Here is a 22946-nt window from a genome sequence, read left to right as displayed (position 1 = left end):
GTCCTATCATTGCTCTGAATAAGGAAACTGTGGCTGTACGGGGTGAACGACATTAGAGAACTTTCCTGTCAGATGAAAGGGCTTGTTTCTGGTTGCATCTTGAAGTCAAATATTAAGATTACCCATTCCTCTAATCTTTCCTATTGAGGCAGATAATGGAAAGCTGATAGTAGAGTGATAACGGATACCTGTGTCTCCAAATTTCAAGAACTATAACTCATACTTTATAAGCAAAGGCTTTCACCATGTAGATTTAGAGCTTTGATAAATCTTTTGAACAAAAGATCAAAAGACTTATCACCGAGGATAGCTAGTGGCTATTAGCCAGATCCAAGTATTTACAACATCACATTAAAAAAAGGATGGGCCCGAAGCTACACAATTCAGAGAGAAAGCAAAGTAGCTCCCAGCTAGCACAGTCCTGAAGGTCAGACAGATAATAAAAATTGTCAATCCCAACGCATAGCCACCTGGCCAGAGTTCATTTTAATAATAGCACTTTTTTTTTAAAGCACTAGGAGTTGTATCTATTCTGGAATAGAAATATTTATACTCCAAGGAAAATTCACACCCTATTCATTGCCATCTGCTTCGGTGCAGTGTCCCCGGGAGCTGCTTGCCTCCTAAATGGGGGGCGACTTAAAATGGGATATGCTGAGCAAGTTATAATCCTTTTGCCAAGAATAAACACACAAACAATGGTGTAAATGCATGGGGAAATGCTGCCAAAGTGTTATGGCACTCTGCAAACTTCAGGGCCAACAAACTGGCCTCAGCCTTCAGACCCTCAGTCCATTCAAATGCCAATAAAAGTGTTTTCAAGAAATAGGCAAACACTCATTTGTTCTTACAACCAACATCATTCAAGGATGTCAAAATTCTTCATCATCAGCTGTATAGTAGGACCTGGGGCTTTTACTCTCTCCCACCAACAGTACACATGGCAAACTGCTTCCCAGACCAAACCTTTAAAACATAGGCTGGAAACTGCTTCAGGAGCCGGAGACTCAGCAGTGCTGATCCCTCTCTCATTACATCTCCCGGGCTCCCCCAGACAGTGGAGGCCAGGCCTGGGGGAGCCGGGAGGCTTGAGCTAATACGTGCTCCGCTTTAAGTCAGACACCCTCTGCTCTACTGTGGCTGCTGCAGACCGGCTCTAAGACCAATTCTCCAAAATTTTCAGAGGAGATGGACGCGGGTGTACGGTGAACTCCGGGAGTGGATCTCAGAGACTGGGTCCTGCCTGCTGGCTTGTATGCCAACCTCAGTGACTGAGACCCATCTCAAAACTCTCTCGGGCACACAGGGGTCTCTGCAGAGTCGTCACAGTAGGAAACACACACACACACACACACACACACACACACACACACACACACACACGAAACCTATGTAAAAGGCACTCTCTTACCTTATACTTCATTTCGGCAGCGGTGAATTGAGCCGTTTTCCGACACACTAGTTAGACTGCATGAAGCACTGGCGTGTCCGCCCCTCCATGGAGTGCAGTGCTAAATGAAAGTGAGACTCCCGGGCTGGGGCCGGTTTGTCAGTCGCAGCGCAGAGCTCAGGCACAGCTAAGCTCCAAAGCTTCTGAGCTCACTGTTTTGACTGAGGCGGGCCTATCACGGACTGTATTTGCATACCGCCCCACCATTGGCTAGTGGGCCAAGGTAATGAGATGCCCCGCCCACTTCTTAACTTATGAAAATTCCTGACAAAGAATTTGTAATGCGATCATTTCTCCTTACATTATCAGAAAGGGTGGAAATACAACAAAGTGGGGAACCGTTCCCAACTTTACTCCACCCCCCCCAAAAAAAATAAACGGGAAAAGGAGATAAATTCTTAAGATTAACCTAAGTTTTAAAGAAATCGAATTCACAAAGCAGTCTGAAAGTCGTGCTTCCTGTGACCTAGCAACTCCTTCATAAACCCATTTCATCTGAAAGCCATTCACCTCACAATCTCTACATGAAACGAACTCTGGGGAACAAAAGGTTTTCTGTCTCCGGGCCCCTTTTTACTAACTACCCCTGCTGATATCTCTCTAGCTCTCCTTCTCTCCTCCCTCCCTTCCTTTTTTGTGTGGCTGTTTGCTTTTTTTGTTCTTTTCAGTGTTCAAAGTACTTGCGACGTCAGTCTGCAAGGAGCCAGAATACAATTCTCCCTCAGTGAAAGGAACTCCCTCGCCCAGGCACCAGGATTTCCCGGGCCAGCTTCTCATGAGGGCCTCAGAGAATTGAGTGTCAGCCCCATTCAGCGACCTTCGCTGACTTTGCTGAGGATAAAGGTTAGATGTGACCCCTCAGATGGGGCTGGCCAGTGCACGCCCTATAGATCATCACTGTCTATTGAGTACTATGTTCTTTGATGGTTGGCATTTCTAGCTCCAGCTCTAACACTGCAGTTTTTCCTTCTGACCTCTCTCCTGAAGATGGCCCATTAACCCACCAACACTTATTATCTGGGGAACAAAAAAAAATGCTTACTGTTTGATGAGCCTGGTTAAAAAGACCAGTCTCTCTCCAGTGAAGCACAGAACATTTGGTTCAGCTTCATGATTTCTGTAGAGAAAGCCATTACCCAGGAAAGGACAGAAGCGGTCACCTTTGGCAACTTTTCTGAAGGACAGAGAGGCGAGGGACAATTCCTCTCCAGTGGGCCTCAGGATTCAGACATGCTCAGTGCAGACAACAGCTGTCCCTGAGTGGGATGGACACCAACCAGAGTACACGCCTGGGATGGAAAACGCAGTCCTTATTTTTTTCCTGGCCAAGTTGGACCAGAATCTGTTTGATTTGTCCCCCTCACCCCTCCGAAATTCTCAATGGATTAACACTACTTTTATGATCTAAGCAAAAAGCACAGGAGAACAGCTGCCCCCACAAAAGTGGTTTCCAGATCCAGGGCTCACAGTTGAGTTCAAAATTTAATGTGGCACCTATTCCCTGGACATGACCCCCAGGCAGTCATAATGAGGTTGACATACTGGTTCTGGCATCCACTAGACCTTGCTTTTCCTCATTTAGCCTTTGAGTAAAAATGAGCCCGAGTGACTTTTCAAGGTCTTTCTGAACACAAATTAAGCATGCAGCATACGGCACTGTGAGGATCTTCTGAACGGTCCGACAGACTCATGGGAGAAAACTGTTTTCTGAGTCTGCCTGGATTAGACAAAGGCCTTCCCATCTGTAAGATGAGTCTTGTGGCCTCCAGGAGATCTAGATAACATTCCTTTGGCTTCCTAAACAGTAAAGTTGAACCCTCCTTCTGTTTTGTTTGATGAGTACCATTGAGTAGTGTCTCACCCCATTTTACTGCTTTCAAATAGTTTCCCAAAGCATCTGTTAGGGCCTTTTGTCATCTAATTCTCTAGTTGGAAAGCGTACTTCATACCAAGTGGTCCTCCCACTTTCCTGTTTCTGTCCTGTTCAGGAAGACAAAAATCTACCTGAAATTCATTTCAAGGTGGTTTGGGTCACTGGAATTTTAATTATATAAAGAAAAGCACAAGGGTATTGGAAGCAGATAAACTTGTGTTAGGATATTAACAAATTTCTTAACTTCTGATTTTGGTGTCCTGAAGTATATACTAGTATCGAGAAACTAATAATATCTACCTGCTAGGGTCATCATGAGGATTAAATGAGATAATGTGGATAGGAGTTAATAGTACTTGGCACATAGTAAGACCTAAATAAATGGGTGTTTATTATCATTACCATTATTAATTGTTATTTTAATATTACATATTACTTTATTAATACATTACATCACATTGTTAAATATAGTATATAAATAATATAAATATTTAGTTTATTAATTAGAATATGGTTACCACTAGACTTATAGATGTGTGTGGTAGGCATTCAGAAAAAGGGGGTGGATTCCCTCATCTGTATGCTATCCTTCCACAGGGCAGCTTTCTAATCTTTTTTTTTTTAAACAAATTTTATTGATTTTTTACAGAGAGGAAGGGAGAGGGATAGAGAGTTAGAAACATCAATGAGAGAGAGAAACATCAATCAGCTGCCTCCTGCACACTCCCTACTGGATATGTGCCCGCAACCAAGGTACATGCCCTTGGCCGGAATCGAACCTAGGACCCTTCAGTCCGCAGGCCGATGCTCTATCCACTGAGCCAAACCAGTTAGGGCTAGCTTTCTAATCTTAACAAATACCAATTGAGCGCCTACCATGTGCCAGGTACTGTTCTCTGTGGGGAGAATACTCAGCAGCCCAGACAGGTTCTTACCCCCATGGAGCTTACAGTCTAGTGGGAGTGGAAGACAATAATTAAATGAATCTACAATACTATTTTGGGGTAATAAATGAAGGAAAATTAAGGAGGAAAATTGCTAGAGAAAAACAGACCAGGATTGGGGGGAAGAGGTGTTTTACTTTAGAGAGAACGATCAGGTAAGTCCCTCTAAGGAGGTAATATTACATCAGAAATCTGAAGAACATGAGGGATCCACTCAAAGACCTGGGAAAAAAACGTTCTAGACAGAGGGCATGGCCCATGAATAGGGCTTGAGGAGGAAAGAGCTTGGTGTGTTTGAGAACAGCAAGCAGTCCAGGTGCCCCGAGGGGGGCACTCAGGGGAGGCACAGAGAGGGCAAGCTCAGAGAGATAGGTGGTAGCAGTTCGAATGTCCTCCTGAGTGTGACTGGAGCCTTGTGAGTCACTGGAGCCTTGTGAGCGGGAATGCTGTGATCTGTTTCTCTCTGTTGTTATCCTTTGTTTAAACCCTTAAGGACTGCAGGCTATTAGTTCAAATACTGTGTCCCGGTCTTCATGCAGTTCATATCATGCAGGTAGTTTTTACTTCATTAAGGTTATCTAGAATTTTTCCTTCAAAACCCTTTGGGGAAACACAAATTCTCTCAATGAATAGAGAAACGACCTTTCCTCCATCGATTACCTGAGATTTTGGGGGCAAAAATACTGTTTAAACCATGCTATATCAGTGCTGTTGATTGGTTTATAGAATGACCCCAGTACTGCCATGGGCTAAAATGGGCTCAGCCCCTCCCTGTGCTCACCAGCACTCTCTCCGCCTGTCAGCCTTGCCACCTGCCTGCTTGTCTGCCAAGGAGTCTGTCTCCCAAAACGCTCATGTGTAAGCAGGAGCAAGGGCAATGGCATCGAATGCTGTTCAAAGGATTTTCCAGCCGCCACTAGCATGGATACAGCAAAAAATCAAGAGGATGCTAGAGAGAAGAGATTCTTCAGTCCACCACTTGGGAGGGGCCTGTGTGGCTGCTCTCTAAGAGTGAAGGGCAGAGTTGGAGCATGTGAGGGCAGGAAGCGACCTCAGAAGCCATCTAGTTCAGCCCTCAGAGAGAGGATGAAGCCGCTGCTCTGAGGGTGGCACCGTACACCAGCCCCCCACTTGCATTAGGACCACAATCAGTGCTTTCCGGCAGTCCTCTGTACCTCTTGTTTGCTTCAGTACAGTCATTCCTTGTAGTTTTCCTGCCTGAAATCTCTCCCTGCTCCCACACTGCTACCTATTTAATTTCTAGAGTTACAGAACCGATCACGTTACTACTATGTTTAAAAACCTCTAGGGGATACTTCAGTGCCTTAAAACACAAAATCTGCACACTGCACTGTGGATTGTAATCTGAGCCCACTCTCCCTTTCTGGACTCATCTCCCACTATCTCCCTACCCACATCCCACACTCTAGCCGCATGGGGAAGGGATGGGGGACGACTCACTGAATCCAAGACATGCGTGTACTGGCCTGACTTTGCACAGACGGTGCCTCTGCAGAGGATGTCCTCCCTCACTCCTCTGCTGTCAAGCTGAGCCCCAACACTGACTCTTTTGTGCTTCCTTGTCAACGCCTCCCACCCTGTCCACCTCTGCCTTTCAGAACCAATTCCTCCTTCCCTTTATTATGCCAGCATTGTCCTTGGAGCTTGGCCTATTATCACATTGTATCATAATGATTTTTTAAAAATATGTTTTTATTGATTTTAGAGAGAGGAAGGGAGAGGGAGAGAGAGAAACATCAATGTGAGAGAGAAACTTTGATCAGTTGCCTCCCGCACGTACCCCGACAGGGGGCTGAACCCCAAACCTAGTATAACAGCTTCAAAGAAAGTGTGTTATCTGGAGGTTCTGCTTGGAGCCCAGGAAAGGAACTCGTGTTTAGGGCAGCAGTGCAGTTTACATGTATTAGAAGTGGAGCTAAGATGCACCTTTTCAGAACCAACTCAAGGCATGTGCCAGTTCTGCCTCTTGGACAGGGGTCAATTAGGAAACTATGGCTTGCAGATGCCTGTTTTTATAAGACCTATGAGCAAAGAATAGATTTTACATTTTTAAATGGTTGGGGGAAAATCAAAAGAAGAATACTATTTCATGAGATGCGAAAATTATGTGAAATCAAATTCCAGTGTTTATAAAGTTTTATTGCAACACAGGCACCCATTCGTTTACCATTGTCTTTTGAGCTGCAATGGCAGACTTGTGTGAGTTGCATCAGAGGTGATAAACTGCAAAGACAAAAAAAAGTATTATCTGGCCCTCTACAGAAAAAGTTTGTTAACTCATGCTCTATAATAGTAAAAGATAAATTCATCCTTAAGTTCAGACTGCCATATTTACAGAGAAACAATCTAGATATACCCATTCTAGGGCTATGTTTTACCATTTCTAGTTTGATACTGATTTTTATTTATTTTATTTTTTATAAATGCATTTTTATTGATTTCAGAGAGGAAGAGAGAGATAGAGATAGAAACATTAATGATGAGAGAGAAACATTGATCAGCTGCCTCCTGCACACCCCCTACTGGGATTGAGCCCACAACCCGGGCATGTGCCTTGACCTGGAATTGAACCATGATCTCCTGGTTCATAGGTCAATGCTCAACCACTGAGCCACACTGGCTGGGCTTGATACTGGTTTGTAAAAAGTCTACATAGACCAAAGTTCTTTCAAAAAATTAAATGAGGCAGCAGCTACTTAATTCTACAAGGCTCCATAAGCCCTTGAGCGTTTTCAACTTCAACCCAACTGGGCCCTGGCTCATTCAGTCTTGACTGAAACTCTCCCTGGTGCCAAGTCCTGTTCACAAACATCAGTTTTTAAATATTCATTTAATACAACAACCCTCTGAGGTAAGTTTTACATGTTACAAAACTGAGACTTGGAGAGGCTCTACAACGGCACAAAGTCATAGGCAGGTGAATGGCAGGTCTGGCATGTGAGCACAGGCTTTCTGGCTTCTGAGACCGTGGTGTGCTATACTGCCCAAAGCTTCCTCTGGGTGCCTTTGTTGTCCAAGTCAGTTCAGTAAGGTGGTGTCTTCGCCCTAGTGGGACTAAGTCTAACTGAGGGACAGGTATTGTTCTTGAGTGGTGACTAGAGCTAATAGGGTGCATACAATCACACACCCCTCTTACTCACTGGCACTTTGAAGCCTATCTGTGTGGAGTCCTTCTTGCCTAGACTGCCCTCCTTTTATCGGTCCACTGAGCTATCTCACATCTTCGCCCCACTTTGAACTCCATCTTCTTCATCAATTATTTCCTAGAAAATCTCTCCATTGTTGATGTTCTCCCAACCACCTTCTAGGTCTCTCATCACCTATGACCACAGTGCTTCCCAAATCTGACCTCCTTTAAAAAACAACCTTGAATGTTCAGACTTCTCCCCATTCAGTTGGCTTCAGTAGGTCTGGTGTGAGGTTTTTGAATCTCACATTAAAAGGAATCTTATAATTCTGCATACAATTTTACATGTGTAGCATATCATTTAGTGCTTAGTTATTGCCATGTACTGTTTCACCGGGAGAATTTCTTCTCCACAATGAGATTTTAAGCAACTTGTAGAAATGGATTCTGTCGTTTCTTCAGTTGTATCCCCCTCTGCACCTATGTAGGTAACTGAATTTCGTCTTATGTCTTCTCAAAGCCCTATTTCTTGTCCATGTGCCCAGCCTTCACTGATGTCAACATGGGAAACATAAGTGACTTTCAGAGGCCGGGGGAAGAACACCTTTCACTCTAGGCAATAGTTCCCTTTTATCTGTTGAGCTGGTCAGGATTTTGGTCTGAATGAAAGTCTATTATTAGAAAGAAGCTCTGAGAACAGTCTCTGGTGCTTGCTTTTTTGTGCTGTGGATTGGAGTTTTCATTGATTTTTCCTTCCACTAACATTTTGGCACAAGAGACCGCAGGAAGGCCACCCAACCCCACTCCCTCCTGGTTTTAGCAACAGAGAAATAGGGGTCTAGGAAGAAACTCTGTTTTCTGAAAGAGTTGTTAAAGGAATTGTTTAAAAATATGTGTTGCTGCAGGAGGTGTTTACTAAAAAGGCTTGTTGACTCATGATTTCCAAATTACTTCTGATTTGGTTCCTCCCTGATTTATTTCTTGTTCTCACTCAATGGCGAGCCACCTGGGGTTGGGTGTGGCTCTAACCAGCAGAGATTAGAAATGATTCCTCTGAATCTCTCTTTCCTGCATGATGTAGTGGGTTCCCACACTGTGAAGACTTTACAAGGTCTCACTGACCCTTTTCATGCAGACAATAGTGTGTCATTGTTACTGCCCTTTAAAAAATCTACCACCCTCCTTCCTCCACCCCACTTCCCACTGCTTTATGCCTTCCGTCCCAACTCTTTCAGGTGGCTTTTAGTCAAACTGAGGGTGAAGTGCTAATATTAAGTGTTTTAGGTCCTTCTCAGTCCTTGATTAATCATGAAATAATACATATAATACTGTGTCACTCATGTAGATCCCTGTAAATGGGGTGATTGTGGGCAATACCTTAACTTAATTTTAGAAAAACTGTGAACTTTTTGAACATATACATATACATATACATATACATATACATATACATATACATATACATATACATATACATATACATATACATATACATATACATATTTTTGATGTTATACATATACATATACATATACATATACATATACATATACATATACAATAGTGGCCAAGAGAGGGACAATCCACACGCCCCATGGTCCCTGCGGTCCCAGGTACCAGTGGCTGTGTCTTCACCTGCGGCCCGGGAGAGAGACAAGGCACCCGCCCTGCAGTCCCAGGCACCTGCAGCTGCGGCCCAGGTGAAGCCACCCACCCATGGTCCCCTGCGGCTGCGGCCAGCTTGGGTCCTGGGTGCCTGTAGCCAGCCAGAGGGAGGGAAGCCCAGTCTGGGTGCAGGGCAAGGCAGAGACAGTTATGGGCGATTAGTCCAGCAAAGGAGCAGTTATGGGCCATCAGGCTGGTAGGAGAGCAGTTAGGGGTGATCAGGCAGGCAGGCAGAGGTGATTAGGGGTGATCAGGCAGGCAGGCAGGTGAGCGGTTAGGAGCCAGCCATCCCGGATTTCGAGCCCTGATCACTGGCCAGGCCTAGGGACCCTACCTGAGGAGTCCCGGATTGTGAGAGGGTGCAGGCTGGGCTGAGGGACACCCCCCCCCCCCCCAAAACGAATTTTGTGCACCAGGCCTCTAGTAAATATATAATAGCATTATTATAACTTTGGAATACGTAATCACTACCTTTCCCCCTAAGCAACTAAACAGCGTAACAGATCAAATTATATGTTAAGTAAACTCACTCAACTCCAGTGAAATAGGACAAGCAATTGTGAGGCTCCATTTTAGCATTTAGTATTTATTTATTTGAGGGAGTTAATGTAGAGGTGAAATTATGTGAAAAATTAGAAGCTCACGATAAAGGTTTAGGCTTATTTATCTTCATAAATGTGCAAAGGTTGAGATTTCTACTATTTATATATGCAGCTGGGCCAAGGAATGAAGTTCAGTGGAACAAAAGGAGTTTAATAATAAAATTGTGCAGGCTGCCTGGCAAAGGCTCTCTCCTGTTCTCTCTAGCCATGAAATAGTGCTCCCAAATCTGCTCTGCTATTGCGTGCTTTAGTTTGTCCAAGTAAACAATTGGTTATATGAAACCGACATAGAAATCTCTTCTGCTGGTAGAAACTTTAGACTGGATATTTACAAAGGTCAAGGTGATCGGCTAAGACCAAATAAACAGGATTCTATGACTGGATGGAGGATGGCCTTCTACTCTTTCTAAAGACACTGCCCAACACAATAAAAGTGCTATATCATATGTATTAAGTAAGAAGGGGCAAAGACAGCACGTTTCCTCCTTGCTAACTTTTGTTCTTCCTGTATATAGTCTTAAGTTTGAAATGTCTTCCTGACTCCTCCCCACATACCTATTATGATCAAATATATGCTATGACATGATAGCATGACCTAATGTGCTAGAACTTTCCCACTCTCCGCTTTTTGCTATAGTCTAAGTGGAATAAGCAGAGAACTGTGTGTCCAAAGTTCCTGGATGGGGCTGTCTGCTCTGTTTCCCATCGACTCCTGAGCTTTAGCATTCTGCAGACACACTGGCCACTGAAAATCACCTTCCACATCCTGCATCCGCATCCCTCCGGGATGGAGGTGGGATGGGAAAGAATAGGGGAGCGCGGGGGGTGGGTGTTTTAGACAGCAAAATACCATTTTCCTGGAGGCACTGGGTAAACCATTTGTTTTTTTTTTGCGATGTTATTCCTCCTGGGTCCTAAAAGAGGCTAGCTGACCCAGTTCTCCAAGAAAGGCTGCCTCCTGTCCCTCACAGCTCTCATCAGCTGAGGCCCGCGAATGTCCAGCAGGCTCTGTCCCAGGGCATCTGGACTGTCTGGCCAGCCCAGGCGACCGCCAGCTGGCGCTGATGAGCGAGTCAAAGGAATCTGAGTAATGCGGGGCCTGGGGTGGGGGGTGGGGGCGGCAGGATGAAAGGAATGTGTTGTGGGGACACAGCACAACCCACACTGTTAAATCCAAGCTTGTACAGAGTTTGATTCATTTTAGAAAGCAAACAAAGTGCTCCAGCTATCAGCAGTCTTTTATTTTGTCTACTGGAGGAATGCTTCTCCAGCGTGGGCCGGGGACTGGGCGGTGGTGGAGACACCAGCATCCACCCTGGACTTTCTGTGTGGAGTGTGGAGAGCGCATTCCGTTCTGCCTACTGAAACGGAGAAATAAAGAGTGGTTCCCTCCTTTATAGGAAAAGCCGAAGGGGAGCCCTGCTAATGAGCGTGCACCAAGCTCTCAGGCCCACTCACTCACACCACTGAGGCTTACAGATGTTAAGCATAAGTTCCCTTAATTTGCTTAAGTCCTGGCACCCTGTGATTTCAGACGAGAGGATATAGACAAGGGGGTGTTGCAAGGGTTTTCTTGAACTTCATCGCCTGTGGTTCCCATGACTCATGCTCTAACCAGCCTTTGGAGCTTTGGGTCTTCGGGTGGGTGGAGAGTTGGGAGAAGAAACAAGGCTTATGCCCTTCCTGCCCTAAGAAGACAGGGGCCATGTGTTCCCCAGCTTTCGATTTTGCCATCTCAGAATCGCTCTCTATCTCCAGAAGCCATCTCCTGTGAAGCTCTGGTCAGCCAGAAAAACTCTCCCCGTTACCCAACAGCAATGTGTTTTTCATTCTTCCCTCTCAAGCCCATGCTGACACTCAGCTACCCAACTCTCCCTTCTCTCATTTGCACCCTTAATCTTTCCCATCCTGCTCTCTACAAGTACATTCACATCTTCCTCACCATAAATACAGATACACAGTTCCTTGTTCAAAAACCTGGAGGCCAGATGAGTTGTGGAATTCAGAATATTTCAGATTTTAAAAACAGATTTAGCATCCGTACCACATACTACAAAAGTCCCTGTGGGACCCAGGCCAGCATCTCATATGCAAACTCATTCATATTTTGGCTGTTGGATGCACCAGTAGGGCACATATCAAGTGGGGTAAGTAAAGACTATGCATCACCTCAGGCCAATCCAGGTCAGACTTTGCTGCCAAATGATTATGAAAGAACTCCAGACGTTCCTACTTTATTATGTGGGTGAGGGAGCATGGGCCATCAATGCACTCTCTAGTCTTTCAGGGCCTTCCCTTTATCACCTCTCCTTCTCCCAACATCAGACTAAGTGGTCTCTCTCTTTCACGTGCCAGGATCAGAAGGAGGACAGTCCTGGCCTCACACTCAGACCTCTTTGCCTCTGGTCCTGCCATCCATTCCATTGATCACCATCCAGGCCAGCGATTCTCAAGTTCTCCACCATAAAGTACAGTGTTTCCCATTCCCAATCCATCACCATGGGCAGGATTGAAGATGCCGGGGGAAACCGAAAGCAGAGTGGCCCTATGAAACTGAAGTGGCGTAAAGTGAAGAAGTGGTTGCTAACAGGTGCACACAATAAATGGAGATAAAGCCCAGTGTTCACAGACAGTTTGGAGCTCTGAGTGCAGTTCCCCAGGCAGGAGCTGGGCATCACCACTCTCCTGGCTCGGGGTGCTCACTGCCTCTGTAACAGCTCATGCAGAACAAACCCTGAATGCTACTGAGCCTTTCCCCTGTATTCATAAAAGTGAAAACTTCTGCATATTTCCTTGGGTTAGTAAAAACCAGGTACTAATATAGGTCTTTTGTAAAAGTGAAGTGGTGGAATGAAAACTTTCAAAATCTAACTAAAAATATGAAAAAAAGCTTTGTTTGTTGTTACTATTACAGAGTTCAACTGATGTAAAATGAGTCCTTTCTAATTGCTGTCAGAGCTGTGAAGGGCTCCCTCCCAGCGTTGCTCTCATGATGGCCTGTGCAGGGTGTGGCCAGTGTGGGTGTGGCTTATGTGGGTGTGGCCTGTGTGGGGTGTGGCCTGTGTGGGGTGTGGACTATGTGGGTGTGGCCTGTGTGAGTGTGGCCTGTGCGGGGTGTGGCCTGGTGAGCAGAGTGGGTCCCATTTGGAGGAGCACAGCTTCAAACCCGCCATCCAGGAAGCAGTGGGGGCCTCCTGTGTCCCCCGCATCTCCTGGCTCCGGGCATTCTCCACCACACCTGTCTAGAAATGGTCTCTTCCTCCGTTCCCCTCCTTGGGTTCTCTCTTCTATTCTCACCAATATTCCTCTTCTTCTCAGGTAGGCTCTCCCCAAGGTTCCATCCACAGCCTTTTCCCTTCCGGATTCTCTCCTTTATCTATCTGATTGTCTCCAATGACTTCTACTCTCATTTCTATGCTGATGACAATCACATCTCCTGACCTGTGGTTTGAATTCCAAGCTCTCAGTTTCTACTGCACTGAAATATTCCAGAGGCTTCTCATAAACTCCCCATATGTACATATTGTGACAGTTAATTATATGTCAATTGAGCTAGACCAAAGTACCCAGATACTGGGTTAAATACTAGTGTAGACGTTACTGTGAAGATATATATTTTTTAGCTGAGAACAGCTAAAAAGTCAGAGACTTTGAGTAAAGCAGGTTACCCTCCATCATGTGGATGGGCCTCATTTAATCAGGTGAAAGTGTAAAGAGGAAAAAGACTGATGTCCTCTAGGAAGAGAAAACTGCTCCAGAGAGCCTTGGTGTTCAAGTTACAGCATCAACTCCTCCCTGGGTCTCCACCTGACAGCTGCTCTGCAGATTTCGCACTTGTCAGCTTCCACAATCATGTCAGCCGATTCCTTAAAATCTCTCTCTCTCTCTCTCTCTCTCTCTCTCTCACACACACACACACATCCTATTGGCCTATTGTTTCTGTTTCTCTGAAGAACCCTGGCCATTACACATATAAACTTCCCAATGAAACAGTATCTACCTTTAACTATTATGTTTCTATTTATGATGCCAATTTCACATATGAACTTTCCAATGAAATACTGTCTACTTTTAACTATTTTATTTCTTTTTATGATGCCACCATTGTCCTAGGTACCTAGAATCAAAAGTTCAGGTTATTTTTTGTTTCTTTCTTCTTCTTAGTTTTTTCCCCTACTTCCCACATGCAATCAGCCATGTCAATTTTAGACCCTCAATATTTATGACACAAATATCCTCCTTTCTATTCATCCACTAATGGAGATCCCCAAACACCACTCAGGGTTGGTCTGTCACATCAGATAGGACATGAATGCATAACCTTGTCCACAGTGAGTGGTCCAAGAAATTGGCGTGTGACTCAGAAGGAGTCAGTGTGAGATTTTGTAAATAAGGTTTGGGATGGAGCGGACTTCTTTTTCTTTGGATAAAGAAACTATAAATCTATTCTTGGCAGTAAACATCCTTTTCTCATTGTGGGGAGTGTCTATAGTAAGAGAGAATGAGTCCACATGCAAAAAGAAGCAAAGCTATCTGGCATGGCGAAATCCCTGATCCTATTGTCTGTGCCTCTGGATCCAACCATTTCGGAAGTTTGCTCTTAGACAACCTACTTCCTAAGGCAACAAACACGCTTGTTTTCACGAACCTAGATGAAGCGGAGCTTCTTTCACTTGCAAAAAGAGTATCCTTACTAACCCTATGAGAAAGTATTCTCCTTGGGGCAAAGACCACACCTTATTAATTTGCACCCCCGTGGCACCACATTTAGGATCTTCTCAGTTGACATGTTGCATTGAATTTCCAGATTATCCTTAAGGTAGGTACCAGCTACCTTGTAAAATTATGTGTGAGAGGGGAGGGGGAAATGACAAAAGGCGTTTTCTCTGGGTCCTATGAGAGCAGAAATAGAACGGAAACTTATGCCTTAGGAAAATTCCAGAGTGATGGTCAGTGGGGACAAGGTAACTTGTGAGAAGCAGATACACACTCTTATTTCAAATTCATTGATGTAGATACACATATTTAACAATGAAAGAAAAAGCAAGACAGTTTTACTATTAAGTGTGGGGTAGCAGTGTTTTGTCTACCTGTAGATCCATATAAATATTTATATTACATTTCCTTGCCAATTAACTTGTACTTGTTAATTGCTGCTTAGATTTCATTCATCTGTCCACCAATACTTACTAATTGCCCAATAGAATGTGAGGCACCATGGGAGTTACAAAGATGAATAATACCCAGATGCTGCCCTCACTTGTTAAATACCTATTCGGTAGCAGCCAAGGGGACTTCATGAAGATAAACTTGTGTTGAAAAAAAAAATCACACCGTAAAGTTGTGTAAGTTTCTATTTTAAAATCATCTGGTTCTAATTTACTAAATTTAATGCTTTAGAGTCAATGCCAAAGTGCTACATTTGATTTATGGAAATACTTTAGCACATTTTTTCCATCGCGCTCTTGTACAATATATTTACCGCCCTTTTGTTATGGTTAGAGAGATTATGGACCTTAAAAAAAGCTCTCTTTATGAGCTTGCTGATATTTTATTATAAAATGCCATAAAATGGACTAAGAAGTCTAGTAAACAATCATATTCACTTAGGAGCATTCCACATGGATTAGCTGTGTGTGTGTGTGTGTGTGTGTGTGTGTATGTGAACATTTAACAGAGAGGTCCATCTGGAAAATGGATGTTAAAAAACTTTCACTTTACCCCAAACCACTTCTTTTTAGAGCAGAAGTTCTTCAGGGGGGAAATGGGGACTGGGGATATTTAAATAGTAGCCATACCATGTTATACTGCTAACAAAATAATAATGTCAATACCAAGAGATAAAAGAATGAGTGGGGAGTTTGGGGGACAATGGAGCAATAAGGACACATATGTAATACCTTAATCATTAAAGAAAAAAAAAAGACCTAAAAAAAAAAGAATGTCATAGACCCACACTTCCATCATCTCAGAAGGAGCTTACAAGATATTCTAGGAAAATGGGATACAGGACTCTGGACATAAGTCCCACCTGTCGGTGGCTCAGGGCCTGGGCATCCATGGGCAGGGCAGTGGCATGATCTGCCTTAGGTTGGGGGAGATGCCAGGGTGCTCCCACTTCATCCACTCTCTCTTGTGGTGGGCTGTTTCTGTTTCCCGCGACCCGCACGGGAAACGACAGGTTCAGATATTCTAGGAAAATGGGATACAGGACTCTGGACATAAGTCCCACCTGTCGGTGGCTCAGGGCCTGGGCATCCATGGGCAGGGCAGTGGCATGATCTGCCTTAGGTTGGGGGAGATGCCAGGGTGCTCCCACTTCATCCACTCTCTCTGACATGCTCATCCACTGGTGTCCTGATTCCACTGAAGAGGCCCAGGTAGATCTGTCCCAGGTCCTAGGAATGAACCACATCTATGTGGCCTTTGGGCTCTGGGCTCGACCAGCTTCCTTGGCATGGCAGTTTGGTATTTTACAGAAACATCAAGACCTCTTGCCAACCTTTTCACTAAAGCCTCCCAGACGGGCTGTGGTTTAGCCAACAAAGCCTGCCCTGGATTTCAAAGTGGTGTTTAAAGTTTGCGTGCGTATTCATTTTGTTCCTGCTTCACTGGCCTTCCCTGGGCTTACAAAAATGAGAGGCTTTTCACTTCGCACCCACATAAAATAAGATGGCTGCCTATTATATATATATATATATATATATACACACACACATACTAGCGGCCCCCATGCACGGGGGCTGGGGGGTGTCCCTCATCCCGTCCTGCACCCTCTCCAATCTGGGAGCCCTCAGGGGATGTCCTACTGACGGCTTGGACCCCCTCCCCGTGGTTCTCTGTTTTCTGCGGGGCCTGCCTGCTCCACACCATGGCGATGGGCAAGCAGGCCCTGCTGGCTGCTGCCTGCGAGCTGAAGTGCCCGGGTCGCCACAGAGAGGGCCAAGCAGGCCTTGCTGGGTGCTGTCTGTGGGTGTGCTTGCCTGCTTGCGGGTTGCCGTGGCAATGGCCAAGCAGGCCCTGCTGGGTGCTGCTGTGGGCACACTTGCCTGCTGGGCTCACATTGCCAGGGTGATGCCACCAGCGTCCTGCCCTGCTGCTATGGGCGCCGCCTTCTTTGTTGCAGAGTGACGGTTAATTTGCATATTACTCTTTTATTAGATAGGATATATATATATCTATATATTAAAGAAAATTAGTTTCTCTCGAGTTCAGATGACTCTTGTTAATAAAAAATTATAAAGGCCAGTGTAGTCAAAATGCTTTCTTTCCAACAGGCTGTCTTTCCAGCAAGTTCTATGATATAGGATACAGGGGTCAAATGCAACAAAATGAATGGTGAGTGACTGTCTGGCTAAGCTCAAGGGCCTCAAGGAAGGAATGAGGTCTTGCATCCTCGCACATTGAGACAAGGCCCGCCCATCAAGAAACTAATATTGCTCTTCTCTGTCTGGCCATGATTTGTTTTCCCAACTCCTCTGCCCTGGAGACCAGTCTTCCCATGGCATCTTGAAATCACTGTAATAAAAAATGAAATTAAAAATGCAACAACAACAACAAAGTACAGAGATGGCCGTGATCTCTCCCTCCTGATTCTTCTTTGGAATGTCTCCTACTTCACTCCCTCAAGTTCAAGTATTCCTCCCTGATCCTCAGCTCAAGTGTTCCCCTTGAAATGTACTCCAGCCTCTACTGATGAGCCGTGCTATGCTCCCAGTCCTTTTCAACCAGGCTAGCATTGGCATCGTGGAGCCATTGTGGATCACTTGTGAATCCCTAATTATGCCTTGTTTGATAGTGAGTGTCTCATGCTTGAATAACAGTTGATCTTGGAAGTCGGCAATCCCCTATTTGACCCAGGCAATAGCTATTTGTTTTCATCGGCATACAATTCACACACACGTAAGTCACCATTTTAAAGTGTACTACTCAGTGGTTTTTAATATATCCACAGTGTTGTACCACCATTGTCACCACCTAATTCCAGAACATTTCATCACCCCTCCAAAAAATCTATGCCCATCAGCAGTCACTCCCCATTTCTCTTCCCCCCACCCCTAGGCTCAAATCCCTGGCAACCACAATCACCAATCTAATTTCTGTCTGGCAAGAGAAAGTTATAACTGACTTCATGCATTTTATTTCCAACATAGTTTCAAAGGCTGACACAAACATGAGACTGACCATTAAAATTTTTGTATGCATTTAAAAGGATTTCTTTGGTTGTATGAACACATATGTACCTTTAATACTTGCTAGGGAATGTGGAGTGATAACCAAAAAATGGTAATTAAATATAGAAAGGGAAAGCAAAAGTTGGGGGGAGTGTTGGCGAGTGAAGCCTTTAGAAAGAGGAGAAAGTCTTGTCAGAGAGACAGAGGGATTATTCTCTTTGTATTTACCATGTAGAGGTCTTATCATGTGCCTGATACAGCTACACACATTATCTAATCTGTGTAACAATCAATCAGTAGGAGCTAGGAATCCTGCTCTAGACAAGGTACCTGATGACTAGAGAGGTGAATGCCTTGTCCAGGATCACACAGTGAGGGTTCAGCTGAGGCTTGTCTGGCTTCAAATCTCATGATCTTACTACTCTTGTTATTTCCTTTGAACACTGTAGCTCTATAGATCCTTCAATTGGTCCCCAAAAGTACCCTGGTATGGAAATCACTATTCTATGGAAAATAGCCAGAAAACAAGGACTGGTATTACAAACATTTCCCCAGCCTGCACAGAAAAGAACCTCATTTATTGTTAGGTCTCTCAGGTTCCCGGTCTCTGTGGCTTTCACGGAAGCTAACAGGACCTCTGGCCTATCACATCCCCAAGGCGAGTCTTATCCAAAAGCAGTTTTGTCCAGGCACTTGAGGACAACTCTCTGGTTGGCAGTAAGCCTCCTGAATACCAGAACTACTCTGCCTTTCTCCAGTGCTGGTAACTTATTGATGGGAGACAGAGAACCCATCTTGCTCCTGGGTGGCCCTGCTACCTGCACATGGCTCTCCTTGATCGGCTGGTCTCTAAGGATTCAGCCAAGTGTCTTTGTCATCTCTTGCCATCTACCTGCTATCTCCTCTACCTTCTCATTAAATAGTGATGCTCCTCGTGACTCTCCCTTTGTTCTCTCTCTCTGAGCAATACAACCCACTCGCCATCCACATGCCAATGACTCCCCAGTTTTCATTTTTTTGATAGTTTTATATGTTAACTTGGCTGGGCAACTGTGCCCAGATATTTGGACAAGCATTATTCTGGGTGTTTCTGTGAGGGTGTTTGGATGAGATTTACATTTAAATGGATGGACTTTGAGTAAAACAGATTGCTTTCCATTTGTGTGTGGGCCAATCTGATGAAGGCCTGAGGAGGCCAGAAGACTAAACTTCCCTGAGCAAGAGGAAATTCTGAAAATTTCCTTTGGACTTCATCTGCAACATCAACTCTTCCTGTTCCATTGATAGATTGCCTTTGAACTTGAATTGCAACTCTTTCCTAAGTCTACAGGCTACTGGCCTCCTCCATTAGCTTTTGGCCTTACCAACACTTTACAAATAAATGAGCCAATTTTATTTAAAAAATTTCTCTTTCACTACATATATATGCATCCACTTAGGTTTCCAATGCATTCTTTTCACTGGGGCCAGAAAAACTTTAAGAAAAGACAAATCTGATTAGGTTCTTTCTAAGCTTAAAGGGCTTCATCCAAATTTTCTCAAGAAAAAGTAACAAAATGAAATAAAACAAAACACAAATCCCTAATGTGGCCTGGCTTGTACCAGCACTTCTCCTATGTGCACCAACCTCCTGGGGCTCTTGCTAAAATGCAGCCCGGTTCCATAGTCTGGGTGGAGCCCGAGTGTCTGCATGTCCAACAAGCTCCCGGGGAATGATGGAGCTGCTGGTCCATGGACCACTCTTGGAGTGTCAGTGGCTTAGAAGATCCAGGATGATTGGGCCTCTGCCTGCCTCTTTGGCTTTTTCCTTTCAAACTTGCCTTGAATGCAATGTTGCAGCCACTGGCCTTTTAGTTCCTCCAGTGCAACACGCTGCCTTTCACCTCAGGGCCGACAGCACTCCACCTCCTGACCCGCTCAGTGTTCAGGATTCATCTGAAACTTCACTCTGTTATTGTGGTGGAGCTCCTGGTTGTATGTCGCCTTTGCACACCACCCTTCCCATGAAGTTCATCACACTTGTTATTTCTTGTCCAAAATCTAGCTTTCATATGAGGCTGCAAGTGCATGAGAGCAGGAAGCATGTCTATCTCATTTACTGCCTTGTTACTGTGTATGGCTTAGACAAAATGCTGAGCACTAGAATTGCATTCACTCATTTAAAAAATGTTTTTATTGATTTCAGAGAGAGGGAGGGAGAGGGAGAGAAAGATAGAAATATCAATGATGAGAGAGAATCATTGATCGGCTGCCTCCTGCACACCCCCTACTGGGGATTGAACCCGCAACCCAGGCATGTGCCCTGACTAGGAATCAAACAATTGCATTCTGGTTCATGAGTGGACACTCAGCCACTGAGCCATGCTGGCCAGGCTGTATTCACTCATTTTTAATTTAGTCCCAATAAGTGGGTCACTTTGCTCAACAAACATTTATTGAATATTGCAGGGTTAGGTTTGACTATGAGTGACAGAAAAATCATAGAAGAACAGGCTTAACCAAGGTAAGCCTGTTCTTCTCACTTATTAGAAGTCTGGAGGAAAGCAGTGTAGAGCTGATTGAGGGCTTCATGAAGTCTGCAGAGACCCAGGTTCCTCCTATCTCATGCTTTGCCTGCCTCAACAAAAGGTTCAAGGCTGCACAAGCTATCGCCATCACATTTGCATTCCAGTCATCAGGAAGGAAGAAGGGGGAGAAAAATGTGCCTCTTCTCAGGAAGGTGCTCATGGACCCCCTGCTCACATCCTGTTAGCCAGATCATGGTAACATAAGCACAACTAGCTACAAGGTAAACTGGGACATGTAGACTTTATTCTGGGTGGTCAGAATTCCATGCCTAAGGAAGAGAAGAATGGGTGTTAAAGAAAGACTATTAATGTCAGCCACAAGTACTTACTGTGTAAATGGGTATAGTAGGTGCTTGATAACTATTTGCTGAATGTGTACACATCAGGCTTTGTCTGGCTGTCAGGATAGCCTTCTGCTCATGGCAGATAGTCACACTGGGCCAGTAGGTCATATATTGCATTTTCTTCCCCTGCTGAGAGGTTATGCTCTGTCTGCTGGTGTATGCTTTTTCCCAGCTCCTGACCCTGGGCCTGCCCTCCTGGTACACAGTGTTGTGAGTGTAGAGGTCATGGTTGAAGAAGCTCCCAGAGGCTAGGACCAGGTCCCTCCCAGCTTTCTCCAACCCACAGAAGAGCCTGTGCCATGACCACTGGGTACTGGAATGGGTCATGAGCCCGCCTTGTTCTCAACACATCATACAAAGAGATGTACAGATGGATGGGTGTGGCCAAAGCGTAGCCAGACATCAACCCAGCTTGCATATCAGAGAGGGAGGGAGGGAAAAGCTGGGACTAGAAGAGGAAAGAGACCCTGTTGGTCTTTCTCCTAACTGGCCATTGTCCTTGGAGGTCAAAGATGGTGTGAAGTCGTGAAATGGCTCTGGATGAGAGTTAGAGTCCCACGACAAGTTTAGGAGCCAAAACCTAAATTTAATTTGCCACACCATGAAAATGAGACAATTGTACCTAGCCTTGCTGGAATCCCCACATCAGTTTTCCCCTCAAGTGGATTCTAACATCTCTCCTTTTCCTCGGCATCATGAATGCTAAGGTGAAACATCCCTGGGTACCTTACCACACTCGGAGGAGAGAGGCTGCTAAGTGCCCAGAATCACATTTTGAATCTGCTGAGGACCGAATCTACTGAAGTGCTCCGTGCCCCGCCTCCAGCATGCCCACATTCATTCAGAAGGGTTCCCTCCTCCCAGATCAGAGAGAGACCTGTTAGCTGAGTCCAGAGGCAGTTTTTGAGTTTGACAATGATTGTTCGTTGGGGTAAGTGTGTTGGGAATGCACTGTGACTTCAGCTATGAGAATTCCAGAAATGGGCAAAGCCCCTACCCCATTCCTCTGAGCACTGAAGGGCCCTTAAACTTCACCATGTTCTGAGGTTTCCAAGTTCTCATTTGCAAATCAATTTAACAAGGCCCCAGGCTAAACACCCTGGTTAACAACATTAAAATGGTACTGCTCACTAGATTGGGGAATAAAACCACACACCTGCACATTTCTCACTATCTTTAACTTGCATCTCTAACTGCCGGTCAGTGCTTTCATTTCTCTAGGCCCTGTGCCTGGATCTTCCACCTGTGGGAAGCTCTCAGAATTTTGCTGCTATAAGGAGACTTAAAGCAGACCATGGGTTTTGTGATAAGTGACTGTTGACTTTGGGTTTTAAAGAAATACAACCTATAGTGGAAAGAATAAATGCAATACTATAAAAAATAAAGCCCTATAAAAACTGGTTGTTGATTATTTCATTCTCTCCATCTTAACTCTCTCAACATAGAACATTTAATTCAAACTTACCTAATTAGACAACCCGATTCTAACATGTCAGAAAAGATAAACGTTTTCGGGACCAATAAAGGTATTTTGTTGCTTTGGTTATGGTTGTTTTGTTTAAATCACCTTTCTTGATCTCTTGCTCTTTGTTAATGGGATATCAGTGATGGGGACACTTCATAGCTAGGAATTAAGCAGATAGGGTAGTTAGGTGAGGAGCTCAAATCTACACCACAGAGGAAGCTAATAACCATGTTTGTGGAGAAGTCATGTCCAGAAGCACCTTCAGCTCTCACAGTTCTCTCTCCCTCTAAAGTGGGCGGGACCCATATTGGGGCCCAGTTTTGGAGGTGAAAATGCTGAGGCCTGCTCATTTTTTGTAGAAGGGATTTGTCCAGCCAGCAGAGCTCCAGGTTTCTGCATTTGAGTCCAGTTCCCTTCCACTCACTAGCGACCCATGAAAGTTTCAAGCCTCAGAGGCAGGCGCTCAACCACAGTGCCACAGGGGGAAACAAAGCAAAACTGGGAAGATGCATGGCTTAACTGAAGAATATGGTCCCTTATCAGGTGTTTCTACAAAGAAATGACCCTTTGTACTCTAGTTGCCCTCGAATGTTTGACTAATTTCTCTGTGGATCAATTTCAGGAGTGTGTTTGCTGTGGGGCCTGTGCTGCTTCATGCCTTGGCACGAGTCTGTGTGTGTGTTTGTGTGTGCATGCATACGTACCGCATTTCTT

At 44.8% G+C, this 22946-nt stretch overlaps 1 protein-coding gene across 3 annotated transcripts in view; it reads right to left on the bottom strand.

Annotated features, from left to right (window-relative positions):
* Nucleotides 1-22946, bottom strand: part of NEDD9 (neural precursor cell expressed, developmentally down-regulated 9) — a 179274-nt gene that overhangs the window by 42010 nt on the left and 114318 nt on the right. For 2 of the 3 annotated variants that reach the window (XM_005878427.2, XM_014549560.1), the window contains exon 1: nucleotides 1412-1588. The exons of the other annotated variant lie outside the window; for it this stretch is intronic. In XM_005878427.2, the coding sequence (XP_005878489.1) occupies nucleotides 1412-1423 (12 nt within the window). In that variant the 5' untranslated portion in view covers nucleotides 1424-1588. Of the gene's footprint in view, nucleotides 1-1411; nucleotides 1589-22946 lie in introns of those variants that run through there. 3 annotated transcript variants of the gene reach the window in all.

The sequence above is a fragment of the Myotis brandtii genome, unplaced genomic scaffold (genome assembly GCF_000412655.1).
Source record: "Myotis brandtii unplaced genomic scaffold, ASM41265v1 scaffold56, whole genome shotgun sequence".
Lineage (NCBI taxonomy): Eukaryota > Metazoa > Chordata > Mammalia > Chiroptera > Vespertilionidae > Myotis > Myotis brandtii.
This window is presented reverse-complemented; position numbering and strand designations above follow the sequence as displayed.